Source organism: Ranitomeya imitator, chromosome 5, assembly GCF_032444005.1.
Source record: "Ranitomeya imitator isolate aRanImi1 chromosome 5, aRanImi1.pri, whole genome shotgun sequence".
In the NCBI taxonomy this organism is placed as follows: domain Eukaryota; kingdom Metazoa; phylum Chordata; class Amphibia; order Anura; family Dendrobatidae; genus Ranitomeya; species Ranitomeya imitator.
Window position 1 is genome coordinate 451,774,479 of NC_091286.1, and position 21,247 is coordinate 451,795,725.

The window sequence follows — 21,247 nt, forward strand, 5'->3', positions numbered from 1 at the left end:
TCTTACAGATAACTTTTGACTGATCATTCGGATCTTGGTTAAAAAATTGCCACACTGCACTCTTCCTACTATGGAATACCTTTTCAGGCATTGCACGCTGTGCTACTTTCACCGGATGGCCACGCTGTCCTAAAACTGTTTTTGTTTTTGACAAACGTTTTTGGCCTGATACGGGCCTGCCAGATGACAGCTGTTGCGATGTAGATGGCTGCTGCGGATCATCCTCCTCCGCTTCTGAGCTACTGGCAGCGGAACTCTCTTCCCCCAATGGCTGCCAATCTGGGTCAACAACTGGGTCATATATCACCTCCTCTTGAATGTCATGTGCACCTTGCTCTGTGTCACCGTGTAAGGTGCTATAGCTTTTGGGACGGGGCACTCATCAGGGTCAGATTCTGGCTCAGTACACTGCGAGGGCAATGTAGTGATCTGAGTCAATGGAACAGCATTATAATCTAGCTGTTGCTGTGCATCAGTGCACTCCATGTCCGTTTCATCTTGTAATGGGCAGTTAACAATTTCCCGTTCTAACCCAGGCACGGTATGTGTAAAGAGCTCCATGGAGTAACCTGTAGTGTTGCCTGACGCATCACATTTGGTTTGGGTGAAGGACACAAGGAAACGTCTTGTTCCTGACCGGGAACATCCACTGACGACTGCTTTTATATTTGGAACTTTCTGAAGAGGAGGCGAAAGAGCTAGAGGCTGAGTCAGCAAGGAAAGCCAAAACCTTTTCCTGCTGCTCCAGCTTTAAAAGCCGTTTTCCTACTCCCAGATAAGGGAGCCTTCGAGGCCTTGTGTAGCCAGACGATGACGCTGGCTCAACACCTCCAGCCTTAGGTGCTATTGTGCTTTTGCCACTACCACCAGATGCACCACCACCACCATCAGTACCAGCTCGAAACCACCGCCCACGGCCTCTTCCACCTGACTTCCTCATTTTTTGGAAAATCTAACCAAAATAACAACCGTTATATGGTACTGTGAAACAAGGTAGAAGGTGTATATAATCGTGTTGAGATTTTAAATCTCCCTTTTTTTTGGGAGACTAAACAAAAAATCAGGCCCTGTGCAAAAAACAACACAATGTAAGTGGCTGAAAGTGGCTGGCTGATATACGACAAACTAACAGGACAGAAGTATATCCACTTTGTGAGAATTTGAATCTCCCCTTTTTTTGGGGGGAGACTGAACCACAACTTAGGCCCAGTGTATATAACAACAAAATGTAAGTGGCAGAAAGTGGCTGGCTAATATATCACAAACTAACAAGACAGAAGTATATCCACTTTGTGATCATTTGAATCTCACTTTTTTTGGGGGGGAGACTAAACCAAACCTCAGGCCCTGTGCATAAAACAACACAATGTAAGTGGCAGAAAGTGGCTGGCTGATATACCACAAACTAACAGGACTGAAATATATCCACTTTGTGATAATTTGAATCTCAGTTTTTTTGGGGGGAGACTAAACCAGACCTCAGGTCCTGTGCATAAAACAACATAATGTAAGTGGCAGAAAGTGGCTGGCTGATATACCACAAACTAACAGGACTGCAGTATATCCACTTTGTGATAATTTGAATCTCACTTTTTTGGGGGGGAGACTAAACCAAGCCTCAGGCCCTGTGCATAAAACAACACAATGTAAGTGGCAGAAAGTGGCTGGAAGATATAGTAGTACAATTTCAATCTCCCTACAATGATCTCAGGACAAGTATGGCAGCAATAAAAAGGACTGCTGCACACAAAAGTGTGGACAAATAAACAAGATAACTGTGCAGAAAGGAGCAGCAGGATTTTTGCTTTTAAAAAAGCAGTTGGTTTGCACAGCGGCGTGCAAACAGCAATACAGCTATCAGGGAGCCTTATAAGGCAGCCTACCGTAATAAGCTACAGAGCTGATGCACAAAAATATAGCCTCACTGTCCCTGCAAACAAATGGTGGTGTTGGGCAGTGGAAATCGCTACAGCACAAGCAGTTTCGGGGCTTAATCTTCCCTCCCTAACTATATCCCTTCTTCTGATGAAGCTGCGGCAACCTCAACCTATGTCATCACGCTGCCCACACTCTGCGTCCTCCTTCATTGGCTGAAAAATGGCGCTGAACGCATCATATGAAACGCGACTTTGGCGCGAAGATCGCCGACCTCATGGCCGATCCCACACTAGGATCGGGTCGGGTTTCATGAAACCCGACTTTGCCAAAAATCGGCGATTTTTGAATTTGTCTGATCCAAATTCGCTCAACCCTCTCAACCCTAGTGGCTGCCACATTTGCTGTGTGTAAGTGTTGCGGTCAGATGCTTACACACCAGCAAATAAATGTTTTTCATAAAAAGAAAATCTGACATCAGTGTCATAGTTTTTGCATTTATTGTGCAAATTTTTTTGTGAAAGATGAATAATTATTTATATTTTTTAATACAAAAGTAAATTGCAGCGGGATCGGAGAATCCTCACAGGGCACAGTGTGTGCGATGTGAGGATTCACAAGTCTGCAGTCATACAGAGTGACTGCAGACTTGTAGCCTAAGGCTAGATAACCACTTTATGAATGTGGAACCCACTAGTATAAGCATCACCAGTACTGGCACCTGTCTTCCAGGCTGTAACACTACCAAGTGCAGGCTACAATTGGGTTGCATACTGCAAGTCCATTAGTGAGGAGGTAATGGCCATGATCAATTGTCCCACTGTTTGAATGGTATATAGCAGCATAGCAGGTTGACACTTTGCCTAAACGAGTCTGCAGTGGTGACATGACATTATAGCATACAGTGGGTCAATGGATATCTAGTATTGGGTGCCTGGGTATATCTGCATGCTCCATGTCACCATCACAAACCCCCCATATAAGCACTGCACTTTAAACAATTGTCCTATAATTGAGGCACTCTATGGCATTGTTGATATTTGAGCTGCACTGATTTATTAAACATTGCTAATTGGTTTATGTATGATCATTAAAGTGTTTTTATTGATGTCCCCAGCCAATAACGTTCATCACAGTTGAGACATTCGTTTTACTCTTGTGATCATTGAATGTTTATTTTTGAATAATTAATAAAATTGTAATTTTTTAACTCATTCACTATTTCCTTGTGCATTTCAGGCCACTTTCTCTGTGTAGAGTATGTAGTCTAACAGATGGGGATTCATTGCTAAGCTGTAAGCACAGGATACTACAAGGATCAAAGAGTTTTGATTTAATTCTACATAAGCACTTGTCTTTCAGAACTATGCGGATTTACTGCATCTAACGACAGTCTATTCAGGGATAGTACTCAGAGGAGATTAGCGTTTCCGTTACAGAAATTGACATGCTGCGGCTTGTAAACCCGCACCGCATGTCAGTTTACGCAGTGTTAAAAAGAAGCACAGTGGCCATGAGATCTCTATAAATCACATCCACTGTGCTTGTAATGTAGAACGCAGCTAAAATACACTGCGTCCAAAATGCTACTATTCCGGACTGTTGGCACCTACACTTAGAGTTTTGAATTACATAAGTCATGTTTGGCGATAAAACTGTGACTATTGTGCTCCTCTAAATAGTGTGTTCTTCCTCTTGTGAATTTTATTGAACTTGACCTGAAAATATCTACATACTGTATACATTTATTTTTGTTTTACTTTTGCAGATTTCTAGCCTGTTCTGTGTGGAAAGTAGTTTTGACACATGTTCACCTACAGCCTTTTCCCTTCAACCAGGGGATGTAGTACAATTTCAGCAATGTGGAGAGAATGGACAGTGGTAAGTATAACAACATGTGATGTTATGTATCTTTATTCAGTAATTAGTGTACTCAGAACAATGTCATTTTATATTGTCTTATATGTATTCTTAAACTATCGCTGTTCCCCTAATAGTCTTCCCGCAAATAGTTACCCACTGAAATGCAATACTTTATTCTTCCAGTAAAATCTTTTAGTTTCTGGGTTATGCTTCCTGGCTTCTCTATCAGGAAGCTCTATCTTTCATTGTGTAGTGCTGTGAGAGTGTGAAAGAAGTAACGGCATTGCAGGCAAAAGGATGTACTGGTTCCCCTAAAAGAGTGACCACCTCATTACACAACACATTAAGTTAAATTATGAATTTCTACTGCAGGCAAAAAGGATTGTGATCTCAGAAAGAATCTAAAAAGTACCTGGTGGTCATTCACTTTGCTAGACAAATATACAGTAATGTGCAAAAGTTTTAGGCAGGTGCAAATACTGCAAAGTAAGAATGCTTTAAATATCGAAATTTTAATAGTACCGTATATTTTTTATCAGCTAACAAAATGTGAAGCAAATTAACAGAAGATAAACAAAAATCCAATAAATATTTGATGTGACCTGACCACCCTTTGTCTTTTTTATCACCATCATGTATCCAGGTACACTTGCACAAAGTAAAGGATTTTGTAGGCATATATTCATCATTTTTATTTGTAGATTGAAACAGTCATTTACTGAAACAGAAAGAGTTGGGTAACAGGCTTGAAAGTGGGTGAGGAACAGCCAACTTTACTACAAAGATCAATTTGTGGAAAACATTTTCATGTCACAAGTCATACATGCATCATGGCATGTGCTCCGAGCGAAGCTGTCCTAAGTGTCTTCCCCGGCAGCTGCATTCTGCCGCCCACCAGACTTGGAGTCAGCAGTTCTTTAAGCTGGCTGTGAACTGCAGTGCGTCTGCTCCCAGAGATCAATTGTACTTGCGTCTAACAGACGCGAGTACAATTGAAACTCTGCCCCCCCGGGTCAGAGCGACGCCAGCAGTGTGATTATGTCATGTGATCACGCTGCTGACATCACTCGCCGGCGCCGCTGAGATGCACACTGGTGGGTGTAGGTGGTGTTTACTGGGGATGGTGCATTTACTGTGTGTTTGTGGTTGTATGTAGTGGGTGGGGTTTATTTACTGTGTGTAGGGGGTATTTACTGTGTGTGGGGTGTATTTACTGTGGGGGATATTTACTGTAAGGGGGCTGAAGGAGATTTACTGTGCTTGGGTATTTAGTGTAACAGGGCTGGATGAGATTTCATATAATGGGGGATGATTTGAGGACAAGTTTGGGGAGCAAGGAAGGGATAAGTGCCGACACAATATGAGGAGCAGGAGAAATTAGATGGTACAATATGAGGAGGAAGGTATGAGATGGGGGCATGTATGGGGGGATGGGTGCAGACACAGTATGAGGAATGAGGGGAAAATGTATGAGGACTCAGTATGGGGAGCGAGGGTGATGTAATAGGTGCGGATACAGTATGGGGAGTGGATGTGTGATGAGGCAGTATGGAAAGTGAGAGGGTAAGTGAATGAGAAGGGAGAGGGAAACGTTGGATGATACTATTGAGGGGAATAGTGTGAGGAGACAATATGGGGGAAAAAAGATTGCGTGGGCACAGAATAGAGGCTGAGTAGTGTGGGAGTGTAGCATGGGGGAACAGTATATGGGCACAACCAGGAGGCGACAGTATACCAAAGAAGGGGAGTGTGATGAGGGGGTACAGTTTAGAGAGGGGGGCCTATAGGGGGACTCAGTGTGAGATAATAGCATGAAGAAGTGGGCCCAGTATGGAAAGGAGGGGGCAGCATGGAGAGCATGTATCATAACAGACAGTCTGTCACAACCTTGGCCAGATTTGTGCCTTGCCACAATTCTGTCTCTGAGCTCCATGGCAGGTTCCTTTGACCTCATGATTATCATTTAGTCTGACATGCAGTGTGAGCTGTGAGATCTCATATAGACAGGTGTGTGCCTTTCCAAATCAACTCCTATCAATTTAATTAAACCCAGCTGGACTCCAATGAAGGAGTAGAACCATCTCATGGAGGATCACAAGGAAATGGACAGCATGTGGCTTAAATAAGAGCAGGCTTGGACTGGAGAACAGGAGAATCCACTGGTGGGCCCCTGTGAAGGAGTACTAATAAGTAGTGCTATTTGCAGAAACAAATCTAATCTAATCATTTATTAAACAAGCTAGCCAAATCAATATTACATAGAAGCAAAAGTAAATTTGTGTACTATGGTCAGGATAACTTTGCATGTAGCCAAACAGTGGGCCCCAAGAATCGATGTTACCGGTGGGCCTTTGCCAACCCAGTCCGACACTGAATAAGAGTGTCTGAACAAAGTGTCTAAATACTTATGACCATGTGATATTTCAGTTTTTCTTTTTTATTAAATTTGCAAAAATTTCTACATTTCTTTTTTTTTCAGTCAAGATGGGGTGCAGTGTACATTAATGTGAAAAAAATGAACTTTTTTGAATTTACCAAATGGCTGCAATGAAACAAAGAGTGAAAAATTTAAAGGGGTCTGAATACTTTCCGTACCCACTGTATGTGGGTTTCATTTTTTTTTTTATTGAAGAACTGAAATAAATTACCTGTTTGATGATATTCTAATTTTGTGAGAAGCATCTGTATACCATCAGTTTGGGGTATACAATTCTGATGACGTTCCATTTAAGTCTGTATTATTTGCAAATAATAGCATATTTGCTCTTCAAGTAACAGGATGTTGGAGTCAACCACAGACCAGTGGTTTCTCAAGTTGTTTGTCAGAAATAGATGAGTCCTTCGATAAGCAACTATTGCAACATTCAGTGAACTTTAACACCTCTAAATATCTGCTCATGTTTTTGTTATTATTATTGTTATTTTTAATTTAAAAAAATAAGAGGTACATTAATTAAAAAGATCTTCAAAGGATTGGCGAATAATAGATAGTAATAAAAGTGTTTACCTCGCTTTGGATTTTTTTCTAACTTTTGAGCTTCAAGTTAAACAGGCAACACATACAGGACTGACTTGACAAGTAATATTTTTTCTATTAATAGTGTAGTATTCTTTAATTGTAAGTAATGCCACCCATACAGGTAAAGAATTATACTGGCAAAATTTTTTGGGCCCCCTGAGACTCCACCCAGGCTCCACCTCAGCCTCGCCTCCACCCCTCGAACTGTCCACAGCCCCACCTCTTGGAAAAACTCCACTTCTCACCAATCATACATTAACAGTTCCCATCACCAGATCACACATATAGCCGACAGCTTCTGTTTTGGCCAAAAGATTTTTTAAGCCAGCCGCCACCACGACAAGGTAGACTCTTTTGGCCCAGCACTACTCTACTATAACCTATTAATCATTTGTTAAAATATCCAATACAATTTTGGTATATTTTTATTTATTTTTCGCTTTCAATAAAAATAAAAGAAACCTTTCTTCTTACCTTGCTGTGCTCTTGCAACGAAGTTCCCTCCATGCAGTTCCAGCGCGCACTCACCGGCAAATGACAATGACGTCATACACCGGCGACATGCGCTCTGATGTCCCAAGAATAAACAGTCGCACTCAAAACTCCATCAAAATGCAAGGGATGTGATTTTTTTATTTTCAAAACACCAAAATAATTCACCGCAGCGGTATAAGGTTGCGCTCTGATGTCAGCTGACAGCCTCCAATTGGCTGGCGGCTTTTAACTATTGCCCTGCGAGCCTGGGCTATAGAGTTTAACTGAACCTGCGTCTCGGATGCTGGTTCAGTTTCTGCATCCTGCTTCTGGATCCAGATGACCAGAAGAGACGGAGCCTGATGCGGGCCCCCTCTGGTCATCGGACCCCATACGCCAGTCAGGGCAGTAATGCGGCCCTGAGGTGGCCCATAGAAATGTAACCAACTTCAAATACAAGCGCCACGAGCATTGGAGGAGGCTGTAGTCTGCATGAGTCCTGCGTACCCTATCTTTAACATTTGGTATGAAGGTCATACGGATGTATGCGGATGCCTCCGCATGCGTAGTTTTGAAGCTACGCTGACCGCAACAAAATGCAAAATGTTGCATTTGACTCAGGTCATCGCATGCGTAGGCATCCGCATACATCCGTATGGCCTGCGTACCCAATGTTAAAGACAGGGTACGCAGGATGCATGCAGACGTAGGCGGAGCTGAAGGAAGAGATGTGGCCGTGGGTTGGGCTTCACAGATTAAGAAGGCTTTTGTCTGCAGCCCTGCCAAATGCTAGTGTGAAAGCAGCCTTAAATAATACCTGTCACCAGATCGAAAGTGGCCAGTTCCTGCCCTTACTTTTTGCCATTGCGCTCCTCATTATTCTGGATTTTTTTCTGTTTTCTTTTTTGTTTTTTATTCTGCCATATCGTTCCATAGATATGGGCCTTTTTATGTAGTATTTTATGGTTTTCCAAGGGAGTGTGGCTCACAGGACTCCTTGGGGGTAGAGCAGCCTATCAGCTAAGGGACAGTTTTTTCAACATAAAATTGTAGCACTGGTTCTGCTACAAATTAGTCCCAAAATGCAATTTACTGGTGCAAGCTCTGTTAAAGGGGTCCAGCCTACACAAGATATCACTTATCCACTGGATAATGGTGTGGGTCCCATCACTGAGTCCTATGTTGATCATTAGAATGGGTGATTTGTATCCCCAGTTTTCACCTGGGCCTCCCGTGGCAGCAAGACCAAGCCCAAGAGTAGTTGAATGTTAATTGCTTGTGTGCCTTGCATCTGTCATCAAGTCCATAACAGCGGATATACTCAGATAGCTGAATGCAGTACACCATTTAGCCAGCTTCATCAGCATCTTACACTCTAATGGAGTGGCAAGGCATATGTGCAATTAGGCCAACCCGTTGAACTACTCCTGAACACGATCTTGTGACCCGGTGCAGACCAGATGGAAAAGGGGAGCACAAGACTCCTTTCCTATTTATTAATGGGAGGTGGATAATGATCTAACAGCTAACAGTTAAAGAGGTCGGCCACTCTTTTGTACAGTTTTTTTGTTTTTACTTAAATGCATGTGTTTGGGGCTAAAAATCATTTTTGAAATTGGGTTTCACTCAAAACTTTGTGTAATTTGCCTTCTGTGGCCTGTGTTGTATTGTCTTTTGATGGCTGAAGAATGAGTTACCTGAGAGTCTATCACAGAGCTCGTTATGATGGTCTTAAGTGTAGAGTTTGTACCTCTTTTTATCTTTTTCTTCTGAGCTTATATCAGCGGATTTCTGACAACAGACTGTAAGGATATGGACATGTTGTCCACGTTTCTCTCCTGCAGAAATATGTTGTGGGGACAGGAGGGTCAGTGGCTGCTGTCATCTGCTGGCCTGGCTTTCTTTAGAAAGCCAGGATCGAACATGGCTCATCCCACTGAACCCTCCTTTCCCATGGGCAGAATATTACCTAGACAGGGTGAGGGTGCAACTGTGTGGCAATACTTTATTGAAGTATATGCAAAGGAAAAAAGGAAAGAGGAAAAAATTCAGCTCACCAGTTTGAAGCAGAAGTCCTTGTGTGCAAGTTTGCTGAGGAACAAAAGTTTTGATTGACTCAGAATGTAATTCACGCAAGGAGGTGCCTAGATCAGAGGCGTTGTCCACAATAGAGAAAAAAAAAAGTTAGTAAATCTCCAGCGTGAAACTTGGATAAAAGTTCAATTTATTTAGACAAATCCATTAAAATCCTTATTTCATAGTGGTAGAGCAAATGATGGGGTACATGATACGACCAACGCGTTTCGACCTGTTAAGGTCTTAATCATGGTATATGGTACTGCAATAAAAAGCGTCTTTTAGTGTGTGACTGCTGCCAATCATAAAAATCTGCTAAAAAACCCGCTATAAAAGTAAATCAAACCCCCCTTCATCACCCCCTTAGTTAGGGAAAAATTAAAAAAGTACAAAAATTTATTTATTTCCATTTTCCCGTTAGGGTTAGGGCTAGGGTTAAGGCTACAGTTAGTGTTGGGGCTAAAGTTAGGGTTAGCGTTGGGGCTAAAGTTAGGGTTATGGTTTGGATTACATTTACGGTTGGGAATAGGGTTGGGATTAGGGTTAGGGGTGTGTCAGGGTTAGGGGTGTGGTTAGTGTTACCGTTGGGATTAGCGTTAGGGGTGTGTTTGGATTAGGGTTTCAGTTATAATTGGGGGGTTTCCACTGTTTAGGCACATCAGGGGCTCTCCAAACGCGACATGGCGTCCGATCTCAATTCCAGCCAATTCTGCGTTGAAAAAGTAAAACAGTGCTCCTTCCCTTCTGAGCTTTCCCGTGAGACCAAACAGGGGCTTACCCCAACATATGGGGTATCAGCGTACTCAGGACACATTGCACAACAACTTTTGGTGTCCAATTTCTCCTGTTACCCCTGGGTAAATACAAAACTGGGGGCTAAAAAATAATTTTTATGGGAAAAAAAAGATTTTTTATTTTCACGGCTCTGCGTTATAAACTGTAGTGAAACACTTGGGGGTTCAAAGTTCTCACAACACATCTAGATAAGTTCTTTCGGGGGGTCTAGTTTGCAATATGGGGTCATTTGTGGGGGGTTTCTACTGTTTAGTTACATCAGGGGCTCTGCAAACGCAACGTGATGCCTGCAGACCAATCCATCTAAGTCTGCATTCCAAATGGCGCTCCTTCCCTTCCGAGCTCTGCCATGCACTCAAACGGTGGTTCCCTGCCACATATGGAGTATCAGCGTACTCAGGACAAATTGGAAAACAACTTTTGGGGTCCAATTTCAACTGTTACCCTTGGAAAAATACAAAACTGGGGGCTAAAAAATAATTTTTGTGAAAATAAAAGATTTTTTATTTTCACGGCTCTGCGTTATAAACTGTAGTGAAACACTTGGGGGTTCAAAGCTCTCACAACACATCTAGAGGAGTTCCTTAGGGGGTCTACTTTCCAAAATGGTGTCACTTGTGGGGGGTTTCAATGTTTAGGCACATCAGTGGCTTATAACCTCATAAAGGGACAGTGGTCAGAATTGTAAAAATTGGTCTGGTCATTAACGTGCAAACCACCCTTGGGGGTAAAGGGGTTAATGTGTAGTGAAATAAGAAGCACATAGAAGCTGAACTGTGCAACTTTTTAAAGAATATAAAATATAATATATACGGTAGCTAAGTGGCACAAGGTGTCAGAGGCTAGATTTCCTGCTGCGAATAAACAATTACCACTGCATTGTAGTAAAATACAAAATAAAGAAAAAATATTTGCGCTAAAAAAGCCAATACAAGTAAGTAACTTCCAATAGCAAGCACTAGATTCAATACGTGTCAGTATGGATATAATGAACTGCTCATGGAAGTGCAGATATAACCCACAGGTGGCTTACAGCCAATAGTGTTGGACACATGCAGTGCTTGTACTATACAGACTGCTTACCAGCATTGCATGTGTCCAACACTATTGGCTGTAAGCCACCTGTGGGTTATATCTGCACTTCCATGAGCAGTTCATTATATCCATACTGACACGTATTGAATCTAGTGCTTCCTATTGGAAGTTACTTGTATTGGCTTTTTTAGCGCAAATATTTTTTCTTTAACTTTTTAAAGAAACCCAATTGCAAAAAGTATTTTTAACTCTAAATGCGTGCATTTAAGTAAGAATAAATTTGTTCCCAAAGATAAAAAAAACCCAGTCCAAAGAAAAGAGAAAATGAGCGGCACAGCCCCCAATATTAAGGTATCTTCGAGACTATATTCAGGTATTTATTATATGTTGCTAGATGTCACTCTTACACATACCGCTGTGATATGAGACTTTGGGTGCTCCTCAGAAAAAAAGTCTTCTATATCTGCATAAATCTTGAGAAAAAAATAACGGAGGCACTCACCAGTCTTCAAAATCGATTCTTTATTGGTATCAACTCCAGATAAAATTCATGGCCGGGGGAGAAGGAGCCGAAGCTCGTGTGAGCAGAGGGGGACGACAGCCGTTTCGCGCCCGTAGAAGCGCAGGCACAGCGCAAAATGGCCGTCGTCCCCCTCTGCTCACACGAGCTTCGGCTCCTTCTCCCCCGGCCATGAATTTTATCTGGAGTTGATACCAATAAAGAATCGATTTTGAAGACTGGTGAGTGCCTTCGTTATTTTTTTTTCTCAAGATTTATGCATAAAAAAAAAACCCTTTAACATGTATCCAGTCGATGGGTGATAACTTGTTTAAGCCAAAATACCTCTGTCAATAAACCAACCCCCATCAGAGAATAATTACCATCTAATTTTGCCTTGAAAAACTGGGAAAACGTATTGACTCGAGTATAAACCAGGTATGCATTCTCCCCTAATCCCTATTCTGGTATGCATGGCTCCTTATCCCCATCCTTGTATGCATGGCTCCTTATTCCCATCCTTGTATGCATGGCTCCTTATTCCCATCCTTCTATGCATGGCTCCTTATTCCCATCCTTGTATGTATGGCTCCTTATTCCCATCCTTGTATGCATGGCTGATTATTCCCATCCTTGTATGCATGGCTCCTTATTCCCATCCTTCTATGCATGGCTCCTTATTCCCATCCTTGTATGCATGGCTCCTTATTCCCATCCTTCTATGCATGGCTCCTTATTCCCATCCTTCTATGCATGGCTCCTTATTCCCATCCTTGTATGCATGGCTCCTTATTCCCATCCTTGTATGCATGGCTCCTTATCCCCATCCTTGTACGCATTGCTCCTTATTTCCATCCTTGTATGCATGGCTCATTATCCTCATCCTTGTATGTGTGGCTCTTTATCCCCATCCTTGTATTTGTGGCTCCTTATCCCCATCCTTGTATTCATGGCTCCTTATTCCCATCCTTGTATGCGTGGCTCCTTATCCCCATCCTTGTATGTGTGGCTCCTTATTTCCATCGTATGCGTGGCTCCTTATTTCCATCCTTGTATGTGTGGCTCCTTACTCCCATCCTTGTATGCGTGGCTCCTTACTCTCATCCTTGTATGCATGACTCCTTATTTCCATCCTTGTATGTGTGGCTCCTTACTCCCATCCTTGTATGCATGGCTCCTTATTCCCATCCTTGTCATCCTTGTATGTGTGGCTCTTTATCCCCATCCTTGTATGTGTGGCTCCTTATTCCCATCCTTGTATGCATGGCTCCTTATTCCCATCCTTGTATGCATGGCTCCTTATCCCCATCCTTGTACGCGTTGCTCCTTATTTCCATCCTTGTATGCATGGCTCATTATCCTCATCCTTGTATGTGTGGCTCTTTATCCCCATCCTTGTATGTGTGGCTCCTTATCCCCATCCTTGTATTCATGGCTCCTTATTCCCATCCTTGTTTGCGTGGCTCCTTATCCCCATCCTTGTATGTGTGGCTCCTTATTTCCATCGTATGCGTGGCTCCTTACTCCCATCCTTGTATGCATGGCTCCTTATTTCCATCCTTGTATGTGTGGCTCCTTACTCCCATCCTTGTCTGCATGGCTCCTTACTCTCATCCTTGTATGCATGGCTCCTTATTCCCATCCTTGTATGCATGGCTCCTTATTTCCATCCTTGTATGTGTGGCTCCTTACTCCCATCCTTGTCTGCATGGCTCCTTACTCTCATCCTTGTATGCATGGCTCCTTACTCCCATCCTTGTCTGCATGGCTCCTTACTCTCATCCTTGTATGCATGGCTCCTTATCCCCTTCCTTGCATGCATGGCTTCTTATTTCTATTCTTGTATGCGTGGCTTCTTACGCCTATCCTTAGATGCATGGCTCCTTATTCCCATCTGTGTATGCATGACTCCTTATTCCAATCCTTGTATGTATGGCCACCTATGAGAAAAGCATTAAAAAAAAAAACCATCCTACTTACCTTCCCGGTGCGCCCTCACAGCATCTCGTTCTGGCTTCCAGCAGCTCTTCCGGCCAGGCAATCACATGTCCCTGCTCATTGTTATTCACCTTTCTCCAGCCTATGGGAGTGGAGAGAGGTGAATATTCATTACCTTAATGAGCGGGCACCCGTTAGAGCCCATCAGCTGCTGGAATCCGGCGCCTGTTGCTGAAACTGTGCGCACACTATAAGAGAAATTGATATACATTGCCAGTGCAGTGAATATTAATTTCTCTTAAGCAGCGGGCACAGGCTTTAGCTGCAGTCGCCAGACCCTGCCTCCTGTGACCCGCTGCTCCACCGCTCCCCTCACCCTCCATAAACTGGCTCGTGTATAAGCTGAGGTGGGCATTTTCAGCACACAAAAAATGTGCTGAAAAACTCGGCTTATACAAGAGTATATACGGTATGTCGTAATATTTCTGCATCCAGCTAGGAGTAGACTTCCTTTTTGTAGTTACCAGTTAAATATGTACGACTCACATGTATAGCAAAAACATGATGTGACCATAGCATTTAGGCTGGGTTCACACCACAACTTGCTTCCCATTCATGGCTCATTCTGGTGCTGCAACATACTTTATTTTGGTGTCTGGCTAAGGCCCCGTCACATTATTTTTTTCCCCATGGTCAGTGGTCCCGCCTAGGCTTACCTCTGAACCCCACAACTCAGGATTCAGGTCAATGCACTGATGGGTTCATGGGGGACTATAATGGAGCTGACAGTCAACTTCTGTTCTGAAATGTCTACTGGAGGCAGACACTCAGATGTAGTAGACTGCCTGTGAGTGTCCGCCTCCAGTAAGTGATACGCCCTAAAATGATACACATCAGAGCACACATTGACTCTGCTGGCTCCATTATAGTCCATGTCCCCGTCGACATGTACGCCCAAATCCAGTTTGCAGGGGGTTCAGACTTAAGCCCCAATGGGACCACTGAGCTTGAGGAGTAACACAGTGTGAAACCTAAAACATCTCTGCTGGAAAGAAGGTCATCTGGACTCTAAAGTTTCTTATTTTGGACTCCATTTACATCAATGAATTCCTCTGCTGTATCGAAGATACGTTTGGATCCCATTCTTTTGAGTATTCAATTGGGAGCCCCCAATTGATTCATGCATATGGACAAAAATGCTGTAAAAGATTAAGGCAGCCTACAGAATTGTGTATACAGGTCCATATTATATTATGGCCTGTAACTCAGGATAAGTAACAGATAAGTAATGCAAAGTATTTGCAAATTCTCTTAATGGGGTATTCCCGTCTCCAAGATCATGTCTCAGTATGTAGAAGATGTAATAATAATAATAGCAAATACCTCAAATTAGAAATGTAGTATAGATCTTCTGATTCATAATGTCGCTTATCCCATGTACAGTAGGCCATTGCAGTAACTTAGGTGTCCATGCTTATGACCACTCATATAGTGACAGTTAGCTGTTAGTGGTCTTAACCATGGATACCTAATCTATTGCAAAGCTCTACATGGGGAAACAACATAGCAAATCTGAAGAACTATACTACATTTCTAATTGGAAGTACAGTATTTACTAAGATTATTATTATTACACCTATGTTGGGATAGGATCTTGGAGATGGGAATACCGCTTTAACTTTTTAGATTTATCCTATGTGTGAATATTAGAAGGAGAACATATGCTTTAAAATTTTTATACAGTAATGATGAATATTCTGCAATGTAGCCATTTATTTTTGTTTTACTTCCAGGTTAATTAAAGAGCTTATTTCAAAGAGAAAGGCCTGGGTACCTTCCAGTATATTAACACCAAAAATGTCTGCCAATAAATGTCTGAAAGATAACAGTGCAGGTAATGGTCACTATATTTCTGCTCACATTTTTTTTGTCTAAAGGAGTTTTCCAGTTTGTCTAAAATTTCTGCCATCACTCTGGGAAGGAGGGGAGCGAAAAACGAAAACACAAAAACAAAAAAGGGCCGCGGCAGGAAGGGGTTAATAACCAGGCTGTTCAAATGAGTTTTGAGATAAATGCACAATCATGTTTTTTTTTTTAATTCTTCATTTTTCATATCTGAACATGATGTGCTAGTTATTTCCTCTTTCCAGACGGAAATATTGCATGTTTCATTTCTTTGAATTGTGTAGCTAAGATAGTTGTGATACCTACAAGTTTGGGTTAAGGGTTTTTAAGTTATCCCGGTAAAATAGAGTGGAGTATACAAGTGCTGAGACCTGTTTTACTTTCCTCAGTGATACTGAGATCCACAATAATGTAAGGGAATCTCACAGGTCATTCTTACTGATGAACCACAGGCTCATGAACCGGGGGCAAGCTCCCTTACTGCATGTATAAAGGGAGCAACATTCAAGGGGGCCAGAAAAGAGGTGACTGAGAAGACTTGCTGGCAGGCCCTCCCCGTTTCTGCATGATTGACAGGGCTTTCCTTATGTGTGTACAAAGAGACACTCAACAATCAAGCAGAGGCAGGTGGGGAAGGAGTAGCTGGCTGAGACCCATGTCAGAGACTAGTCTTATCAGTCACCTGTTTGCCGCCACCCTGTATATAGTTTGGCTCCTATGTTTCGGAGTAAATAATAGGTATGTGCAATATTGCAGACTGTCGCTTGTTTGGATAGTATGAATTACCTGCCCAGAATGTTTTTGTTTTCTTGCTTGACCATGCCCATTTTTCTCCCAACCTACTTTTAATTTTTTTTTTTTTTTTACCAATTTTCAATGCGAAGTTTTAATCTGTGCAATATCTGCACAAAAGAATAGTAATTGTGAGCTTTATTAACCTGTTCAAACAGATCATATATTACGCCACCACAGCTAATATACCTCTTTACGATTGTATCTTCTTAGCTTACAGTGGCATGAGCCAGATGACATCCACCGATTTGAAAGAGAAGCAGAATGAGCATAAAAGAAGCCTTGTTGCGGAGCAGAAGGCTGTAAGTTGAACTCGGTTGAGCTGGCATCCATTTAATCCAGTAAACTGCCCGTGATCTACAATGCAGCCCAAGTTGCCTCTCCCGTCGTGGATCTACAGATAAATTGCTACTGGTACAAGTTTCGGAAAAACTATGAGACGATCTGCAGAGCTTTTCATCCCTACAAAATGCTGTATGTTCTTTTCTATAGTGGCCTACATTAGGTCTAGAGCAGAGAGAAATATGAACTATGCACGTAGCTCTGCGCAGCTTCTTGGCTCCTGCGTTGGCAGACTATAGTATTTATATAGTGTGATGATTGACCTTCATTACATAAGTGCACAGATCAAAGCTTTACTGCAGGAACAACTAGAAGCGCCTTTCCAAAATGTCGACAAATACCAAGTCTGTGCAGCTCCACCGATCAGGACTTAGAAATGTATTGCATCTTGGGTGTATTTGAGGCGGAGTATATTGTAAGGGACTTACTATATCGCTTCTTTGTGTCGCCGTTTGGGAGGATCATCTCTTTCTGGGAACACTATCATCTTACAACAGAACTGAATGTAGATTAACGGGCATTTTCCAACCTGCACATTGAAATGGTCACTTTCTAATGGATTATTTTGTATGACTGAAATGGTTTACCTTGACGTGTCCAGTTGTGTATTATTCGGGCTCGGATGTGCATTTGATTTACTGACATAAGTAGTAGAGCCTACGTTTTTCTGGGTATTATTACACAGGGAAATTATTTTTCGAACATGAACTGTTCACTGTTTCGCAATCTTAACAGTCCGGAGCTTCTTCTGTACTTCAGGCTTCAGTGTGTTGACTTTCATACAATTTCATACATTTTCTTACATATGGATACAGATGATGAATTAAAGGGAACCTGTTGACTTATTCATGTTGCCTGAACCATGGACCAGTTCCTGCATTCTAAACATCTATGTCACAGGGCTTTCAGAGAAATACATAGTCGAGAGTGTGGTCAGTGATGAGGTGACTGGTCCAAAGCTAAGGTCCCCATCTGCTTTTTCCTTGTCCGCTCAACTAGGCTGACAGATCTTTCCCTACACACAAGGAGAGATCTATCAATCTTGCTGAGCAGGCAGGGAGAAGCTGGCGGAGACTTCCCTCTTGGATTGTCCTGGCTGTGCTTTCTAACTATGCTTATCTTTGAAATGCTGCTACGTTTCGGAGTGAAGTATAGATATTGGGAATGCAGGCGTCATGAATCAGCCAACAAGTTCCCTTTAATTATATTACAGTTTGTATTAATAATATAAAAGCCTCAAATTATACCACTGTGCTGCTGGAGGACCCCATTCCTCCCAATGTCAGAATATCAGTCTGTGGTCTGTAAATGTTTTTCTGTTTTCACCTACATACTTTTCACCATACAACTTTCTGGTACCAGTAATGCTCTGTTATGGGATCACACTAAATGGCATTAATGTGAACTTACCCCTGATGGACAATAGTGGAATATATCTACACTCATAGTCATATGTAGGCTCTAAAAGATGTCTATAATTCATTTATGTAAATGGAGACCAAAAACCAAAATCACAATTAACATTCATGGTAAATCCATAACTGGAAGACTTTACCGTTTTCAGTTGGCAAAACTCCTGCACAATATGTGTGTGTTACACATGGATTTTGATAAAGATTTACCCTTTGCACTAAGAATGAAATTAGCTGGGGAATGTATGGCTTTTCCATAGTGTAATGGGCATGCAGCAGATTTAAAAATCGGCAACATTCTTGTATTTCTGAGTGGAGTTTTCCTGCTACATGTAAATGGGGTTTCAAGACCTTCATCCGCATGTATTGTGCTTGAAATTGCTGCAGATTTGTGGTGCGGAATAATCACCGCACATTTGCATCTTTTAATTTTAATATCATATTTTATTATAGATTTTAAGTAAAATACAACATTTTTATATCAATAAAGTATCAACAAACAGAACAAGAGAAAGATATAGATGGTATCTACACTGGGTATACAGATAGCGCTCATCTCTCAATCTTAAAAGAAGCCATATCTGTGACACTTCATATAAGGTGCACAAAGGACACCATTGACATAATATCGTCCACCAGATTTCTGCCAGGTTTTCATTTATTTACTAATATTTATGCCATTATAAGCTATGGAAAAGTGACCAAACACCTGGTGGATGCACCAAATGCTGGTGTGAACATACAGTATACAAAAAATGATGACTTTTAGGTTTCTTACCTGGCAATTTGGTTCAGCGTTCCACCGGTAGATCCTAATTCATTGAAGTGCAATGAACATATGTGTTCAACAATGGGACATATGTCTTCTTTCGTTTCAGAACTGATAGAATCCATGCCATGAATAAGAACTATTAGTTTGAAAACGTGCCAACGTACCCCACCTTCCTGTCTTTTTGTATGTCATTTTATTGGTTTTAAATAAACTAAAACATTTCTAGCTTTTAAGAAATGGCTAGGTTGCTTTGTGCATTCTTCTACCACGGCCTGTCTATTCAGTCCTAATGTTGGTCATTTGTTCTAGGGCATACTGTAGGTAATGGCACACTATAACATAAAATTACAATTCCTTTCTTTATATGTGGCAATATTTTTTTTTTACTTTTCTCTTTATCTTCCTGATGATTTTCAAATACCTTTTTTGCGGTATGCAGATGAAGAAATGTCTGTTGAGCCTACAATGAGCTACAACGGTGTTTGAAGGCGTCCATATCACATGAGCTATAGCCATAAAGAGTGGAATCCTCATCACAAATTATGGAAGGGCTGTTTTTTTTTATTTAAAATTCTGTGGACAATGTATATTCATTTATAAATTTGACCTTAAATTGGCCTATAATATGACAATTGATAAAATATGCCTAGTGCAATAACAGAACCACAATATCTGTGGAGCTGGAAGACAACTGAAAACTAACTGCAGAATTTACTGTATACAGAAGCACAAAAAATGTGACTTTAACAGTGTTCACTCATGTGCAAAACTAGAATATCAATAATTGATGTACCTAAATATATTACATGACTGTGTTTAAGGTCTTCTATATTTTTTTTTCCATTTTCTGACTATTTCATGTCTTTGAATGTTACTTGGAGAACTATGTAAGTGCAGAAGATTTTCTCCTTAAGGGTCAGTATGTATCCTTGTTACATAAATATAAACACATGTAGGGGTCATGTATGAAAGTTCACACAATGTTTGTTTTTAGGCAAGAAAGCAAACCTTGTCACCGATATTATACAAATATCTTTACACATAGTTACCTCTGAGCTGTCAGGAACTCATCTATGTAGATGACGTTGAGACATTTCAATATCTCAGAAGTCATGTCTTCTGTTCTGCTGCCAGGTTGGAACAGTTTTCATACATAATCCCATTGTTTTTATGACTATGTACTATTTGAATGATGTAAATATATTGGCAATGTGTTTTTCAACTTAATAAATTACAAATTCTTCATTATTTTTGAGATATGTTTTTTATTTCTTTTGGGTCCTTATTGAATTCTTTTTTGAGCTGACCAAGACTTGCAATAAGGTTCTGGAATGTCCATTGACTACCGTATATACTCAAGTATAAGCCGACGCGAGTATAAGCCAAGACCCCTAATTTTGCCACAAAAATCTGGGAAAACTTACTGACTCGAGTATAAGCCTATGGTGGGAAATGCAGCAGCTACTGGTAAATTTCAAACATAAAAATAGATACCAATAAAACTAAAATTAATGGAAATGGAGCTCCCCAGGGGCCGTGGGGTACTTATGTACCGGGTCCTGCGGTTCACAGGGGGATGTCACAGTGGCTGACCCAGTCCATGGCCCTGGGACGTCCGTATTAAAGGGGAAAGGTCTTTAAAGGGATAAAGTTTATGTTCGTGACACCACCTGTGGTATTCAGTCAGGGTGACCGACGCTGCTTTGAGGGGTCTGCTGGGGTGATGTTATGGCAGCTAGATGGTATACCTTCCCACAGGTGAAGTATATCCCCAGTGCTTTCCAGTGTGTAGATGGTGAATGGTGAATGGCGCAATGAAGAACGAGGACACAAGGTTGCAGTCTCTTTAGCTTTACTGAAGACTTCAGCGTCCACAGTCCAGAGCACCAGATCACAGGGCAGGCAGAGTCCAGACGGTTTGGAGGCAAGTCCAGAGTCCCCTTGTCCAGGTGGAAATCAGTAGCCTTCCCTTGCGCTGCTGTGGTGTAGTCCCTTACTGCCTATGGCTTCACATAAGGGTTTCACAAATGTAGTGCTATGCTCTGTCTGTCCCCCTTATAGGATAGGACAAAACCCGTATGACTGGTGACTTGAGCCTGTTTATAGGGTCTCTTAGATAACCCGGCTCTGTGGGTGTCACCGTGCCTCCTGGGTGTAGGTGCGGACAGGTAACCTGCAATTAGCTGTCCTGCCGGTGTATGAAATAAGCCGTAGAGGTCCTTACTCTCTCGGTGTTCCGGCTACCAAGATTCTGCGCCTCAGAAGGAGGCAGCCTGTTTGGGGCTGGTCCCCGTCTGGTATCCTCTCCTTTGCTTCAACTTCCTTCACACTCACTGCAATACAGTTCTGCCTTTTAATGTCTCTTTCTGGGAGCTGCAGCTCTGAGGGTATGCACATCTCCATTGGCCCTCTCAGTCCTCCTCAGACTACTGTCTGGCACTTTCTCACAG

General features: G+C 41.9%; 1 protein-coding gene across 1 annotated transcript in view; it reads left to right on the forward strand.

The window, feature by feature from the left end:
- The window catches only part of MCF2L2 (MCF.2 cell line derived transforming sequence-like 2), a 516,938-nt gene extending 496,894 nt beyond the window's left edge, over positions 1–20,044 (forward strand). The window contains exons 31-33 of the mRNA XM_069727236.1: positions 3,644–3,756; positions 15,368–15,468; positions 16,485–20,044. Coding sequence (XP_069583337.1) covers positions 3,644–3,756; positions 15,368–15,468; positions 16,485–16,582 — 312 coding nt within the window. The 3' untranslated portion in view covers positions 16,583–20,044. The remainder of the gene's footprint in view (positions 1–3,643; positions 3,757–15,367; positions 15,469–16,484) is intronic.
- The last annotated feature ends 1,203 nt before the right edge of the window (positions 20,045–21,247 follow it).